This window comes from Propithecus coquereli, unplaced genomic scaffold (genome assembly GCF_000956105.1).
Source record: "Propithecus coquereli isolate 6110/MARCELLA unplaced genomic scaffold, Pcoq_1.0 Scaffold42, whole genome shotgun sequence".
Classification (NCBI taxonomy): domain Eukaryota; kingdom Metazoa; phylum Chordata; class Mammalia; order Primates; family Indriidae; genus Propithecus; species Propithecus coquereli.
Window position 1 is genome coordinate 593,510 of NW_012149952.1, and position 4,647 is coordinate 598,156.

The following is a 4,647-nucleotide window of genomic DNA, read 5'->3' on the forward strand; positions in this document are numbered from 1 at the left end:
AAGAGGGTGTGGGGGGAGGGGGGAGAAGGTTGGGGCTGGCCAAGAAGTAGTGACCTTGTCCCTGCCTTCCCCAGGACTGCCTGGCCAAGGAGTCGGTGATCAGGCCGGAGAACAACCAGGTCATCAACCTCACCACCCAGTACGCCTGGTCAGGCTGCCAGGTTCGGGCCCAGCCTGGGTGTGGGCAGGTGCGGAAGGTTGAGGGCTTGGGGGCACGGAGGACAGACTGCAGCCTTCTTGCTTGTCCCCAGGTGGTGTCAGAGGAGGGAACCCACTACCTGAGCTGCTCCAGTGGCCGCAGCTTCCGCTCAGTGCGGGAAAGGTGGTGGTACATTGCCCTCAGCAAGTGCGGGGTAAGCCAGCCGGGCCTTCTCCTCTTAGCCTGCCTGCCAGCCCCCCACCTGCCCAGGCCCCGCTTAGGCCTCCACACCCCCCACAGGGAGATGGACTGCAGCTGGAGTACGAGATGGTCCTCACCAACGGCAAGTCCTTTTGGACACGACACTTCTCAGCCGATGAGTTTGGTGAGCACGTGAGGGCCCAGAAGCCTGGATCTCTGTGGGATACCAGAGCTGGGTGCCTACTGAGGGGACACCCACCTGAGTGACCCTTCCTCCTCCTACCAAATCCACAGGGATCCTGGAGACAGATGTGACCTTCCTCCTCATCTTCATCCTCATCTTCTTCCTCTCCTGTTACTTTGGATGTGAGTCCAGCACCTGGATCGTTGGGGAGGAGCTATGGGGGGAGCAGGGGCGCAGGGTTGGGGGAGATGAGCTGCTGTCCCTTTGTGTCTGTGAACAGCCTTTCCCCACCCTGCTTCCTAGATTTGCTGAAAGGTCGTCAGTTGCTCCACACAACTTACAAAATGTTCATGGCCGCAGCAGGAGTGGAGGGTGAGGTTTAGTGTCTCAACTTTTGCATTCTGTGGGAGGAGGGACTTGGGGCCCAAGAGAGAAATGCTTGGGGGCCTGGACCCCTGGGTCCTGGGGGAGGAGGGGCTGGGGCTGGACCCCTGGGTCTGAGGGAGGAGGGGCTGGGGCTGGACCCCTGGGTCTGAGGGAGGAGGGGCTGGGAGCCTGGACCCCTGGGTCTGAGGGAGGAGGGGCTGGGGACCAGAGTCTCCTAGCAGGTCAGTGGGAGTAGATGGTGTAGAGTCCTGATGGGGGCGGCGGGGTTCAGACCATCCGGATCATAGTGCTAGAGGACAGTGATGCCCCAAAGCTGGTTTCTATCTTCTTCTCTCTCTGCCCATCCTCCCCCCAGTCCTGAGCCTCCTGTTTTTCTGCATCTATTGGGGCCAGTATGCCACCGATGGCATTGGCAACGAGAGTGTGAAGATCTTAGGTGAGAATGAAGTGGGGCCCAGAAGGGGAAGCCCTCAGCGCAGGTTCGGCGGGAAGGGGTCCTCTCTGAGCCGACTCTGAGCCTCCCTCTCCTCCCTTCTCCCAGCCAAGCTGCTCTTCTCCTCCAGCTTCCTCATCTTCCTGCTGATGCTCATCCTTCTGGGGAAGGGATTCACGGTGACACGGTGCCCGGGCAGGGAGCGCTCCTGGGGTGGCTGGGCTGGGGAGCGGGGGTGGGGGGCGTGGGGCGTGGCCTCGCCCTTCTCCCTGACGTCCCCCACCCCTGCTGTCTCCCCTTATGGCCTGCCGCCAGGGGCCGCATCAGCCACTCGGGCTCTGTGAAGCTGTCTGTCTACATGACCCTGTACACGCTTACCCACGTGGTGCTGCTCATTTACGAGGCCGAAGTGAGTCCCGGGCCCTGCCCAGGCCCCGCCCCCTCGCGCCCTCCCCTCCCCTCAGAGCTTTGGGCGGCTGCCTCCTCCTCGACCTGTCTGCTAGCCCTTCCCCACCTAACTCCTGCTGGCTAACTCTCCCACTCTGCAAACTCTGCCTTCCCATCTGTCTAACTGATTCCTCCCCTCTTCACCATCTCCGATTGGCTTTCTTCCTCCTCCCTCCGTCTCTCGCTGTCTGTCACCTTCATGCTCAATGTCGTGGCTGAGAGTTCGGCAGTCATGCAGACCTGGATTCCACGCGGCTCTCCCACTTCCTAGCTGGGTGATGACCCTGCTCTCTGGGCCTGTTTCCTCTCTGGGAAATTCGGAGGATCTTACCTACCCCAGGGGGCTCCTCCAACGCTTTATCACTTGATTGGCTTTGGCCAAAGGGCTTCCCTTGTAGTCTCAGTTTCCTCTTCTGTGAAATGGGGCAATAATAAGGTCACACATGGGAGGTGTTTAGCCCCATGTTGGGCACAGGTAGTGATGTACTCTCTTCCTATCTCTTCGCCCTCTTTCTCTACCTTTGTGTGCTCTGTCTCCATCTCTGGCTCTCCTGCTGCTTCTGATCTGAGTACTTCTGTTCCCTGGGTGCCCAGGGGTGGGGTCTGGGGACCCTGACGGAGGGCAGGAAGCCAGGCTATGATGAACCCTCTCCCGCGGGTCCAGTTCTTTGACCCAGGCCAGGTACTGTACACATACGAGTCACCAGCCGGCTATGGGCTCATCGGGCTGCAGGTGGCGGCCTACGTGTGGTTTTGCTACGCCGTGCTCGTCTCGCTGCGCCACTTCCCTGAGAAGCAGCCCTTTTATGTGCCCTTCTTTGCTGCCTACACCCTCTGGTGAGATGTCGTGGGCCCCCAACCTGTCCCTGCCTCCCGGGTTTCCCCAGAAGTGGCTGCCCCCCAACACCTTCCTCAGTGAGGAAGATGGGCATTCAACTCAGGCACCTGTCACCCAGAACCTGCTACTTACTCACTTTGTGACTTTACTTTCCCAAAGTAAAAAAAAATGTGAAAGTAAAAAACACTTTCACCGGGAGTATATCAAGTTGCTTACCCATAAAACAAGGTTTGTGTCAGGAGTATCTCCCACAAAGGAGAGTATGCATACCTAGCGCATGCATAGGGTAATATACAAGGGCTTAGTGTCTGGCATGTAGTAAATGTTGTAATTGCTGGGCGAGTGACTCACGCCTGTAATCCTAGCACTCTAGGAGGCTGAAGCAGGAGGATTGCTTGAGCTCAAGGGTTCGAGACCAGCCTGAGCAAGAGCGGGACCCCATCACTACTAAAAATAGAAAAATTTGCTGGGTGTGGTGGCATGCACCTGTAGTCCCAGCTACTCGGGAGGCTGAGGCAGGAGGATCGCTTGAGCCCAGGAGTTGGAGGTTTGATGTTGGAGCTATGATGATGCCACTGCACTCTACCCAGGGTGACAGACCAAGACTCTGTCTCAAAAAAAAAAAAAGTAGAGAACACATTTTTTAAAAAATGTTGTAATTATTATTATAATAGCAGTAAGGTAGTCAATTCTGAGCCAAACTGCCGGGGTTCAGACCCCAGCTCTAAAACTTATAAACTGTGTGACCTCAGACAAGTCCATTAACTTCTCTCTGCCTCAGTTTCCTCACCTGTTAATGGGGGTGGAAATTGTACCTGCCTCATAGGGTCACTATGAGAGTTAGATGAGTTTATATGTGTTCAGTGCTTAGAAACAGGCCCGGCATGCAATAAGTCCTTAAGCATTACATTTGTTAATTCATTCATCAAACATCTATTGATTTCCTTTCAGATGACAGGATCTGGGGTGGGATGGAACCCAGCCCTCGCTCCCCCAGAATATTCCAGACCAGTGGGATGCCTGTCCCCTTTCAACCTCAAGCTTCTGAGGGTCACACTGGCTTCCCTCTAGTTTGGGACCTGCCTGGGCCCTGTGTGTGTGCAAGGCAGGGGAGGTGGGGCCATGGGATGGGGTGGAGGGCAGGGGCAGTGTCTTTACGAACCCAGTGCCTCCCTTTCAGGTTCTTTGCGGTTCCAGTAATGGCTCTAATTGCCAATTTTGGGATCCCTAAGTGGGCCCGGGAGAAGATTGTCAATGGCATCCAGCTGGGGATCCACCTGTACGCCCACGGCGTGTTCCTGGTGAGGACGGGCATCCAGAGGGGGCGGGAAAGCCAGGGCAGAGGATGCATGAGGCTCCCCTCCATCTGCAGGATTCTCCCATTCTGACCTCTTGATCCATTTTTCCTTCAGTCATAAACAGACACTTACCCAGAGCCTGCTGGGTTCCTGCAGGCTACTCTACTGTGTCCACACTCTTCTAGGCCTCGCTCCCACCCTGTCCTGGCCTCTTCCCCTAGCACTACCCTCTTTCTTTGCCCTCCCTCCCCATTTCCATTCCTGCCCCTGTGTCCCCAGACTCTCAAATTTCCTTTCTGTATCCCCACCGCCTTCCTCAAGTCCCTTGGTCTCTGCTCCACCCTTCTCCCCCACATTCTCCCATTGCAGGCCATTGTTCAGGAGGAAGCAGCTGGCATGTGACAGGCTGGGGCTCCCAGGGTCTGGTTCTGAACAGTGTTGTCCAGAGCTAGGCATCAGGAGGGTACTGGCACCAAATCTATTTGCCCTGGTTCACATCCTATCTGACCTTGGTGACAGTTCTCATATTCATTCATTATTTTATTCATCTGTCAACTGGTCACCCGGCACCTATCTTGACCCAGCCTGTTTTATGCTAGGAACATCCACCTGCATTTACTCCTGCCCTCTTGTTTAATTGTCAGAGCAGCTCCAGAAGAGGATGGATAATGGTCATTGTATGCACTAAACAGAGAGGGCACGATAAGGCCCAGAGAGAGG

At 56.1% G+C, this 4,647-nt stretch overlaps 1 protein-coding gene across 1 annotated transcript in view; it reads left to right on the forward strand.

Moving 5' to 3' along the window:
* TMEM145 (transmembrane protein 145) overlaps positions 1-4,647 on the forward strand; it is a 10,486-nt gene that overhangs the window by 2,895 nt on the left and 2,944 nt on the right. Inside the window, exons 2-11 of the mRNA XM_012653219.1 lie at positions 75-161; positions 252-311; positions 440-524; positions 635-706; positions 828-896; positions 1,267-1,347; positions 1,453-1,531; positions 1,660-1,753; positions 2,456-2,628; positions 3,810-3,930. Coding sequence (XP_012508673.1) covers positions 75-161; positions 252-311; positions 440-524; positions 635-706; positions 828-896; positions 1,267-1,347; positions 1,453-1,531; positions 1,660-1,753; positions 2,456-2,628; positions 3,810-3,930 — 921 coding nt within the window. The remainder of the gene's footprint in view (positions 1-74; positions 162-251; positions 312-439; positions 525-634; positions 707-827; positions 897-1,266; positions 1,348-1,452; positions 1,532-1,659; positions 1,754-2,455; positions 2,629-3,809; positions 3,931-4,647) is intronic.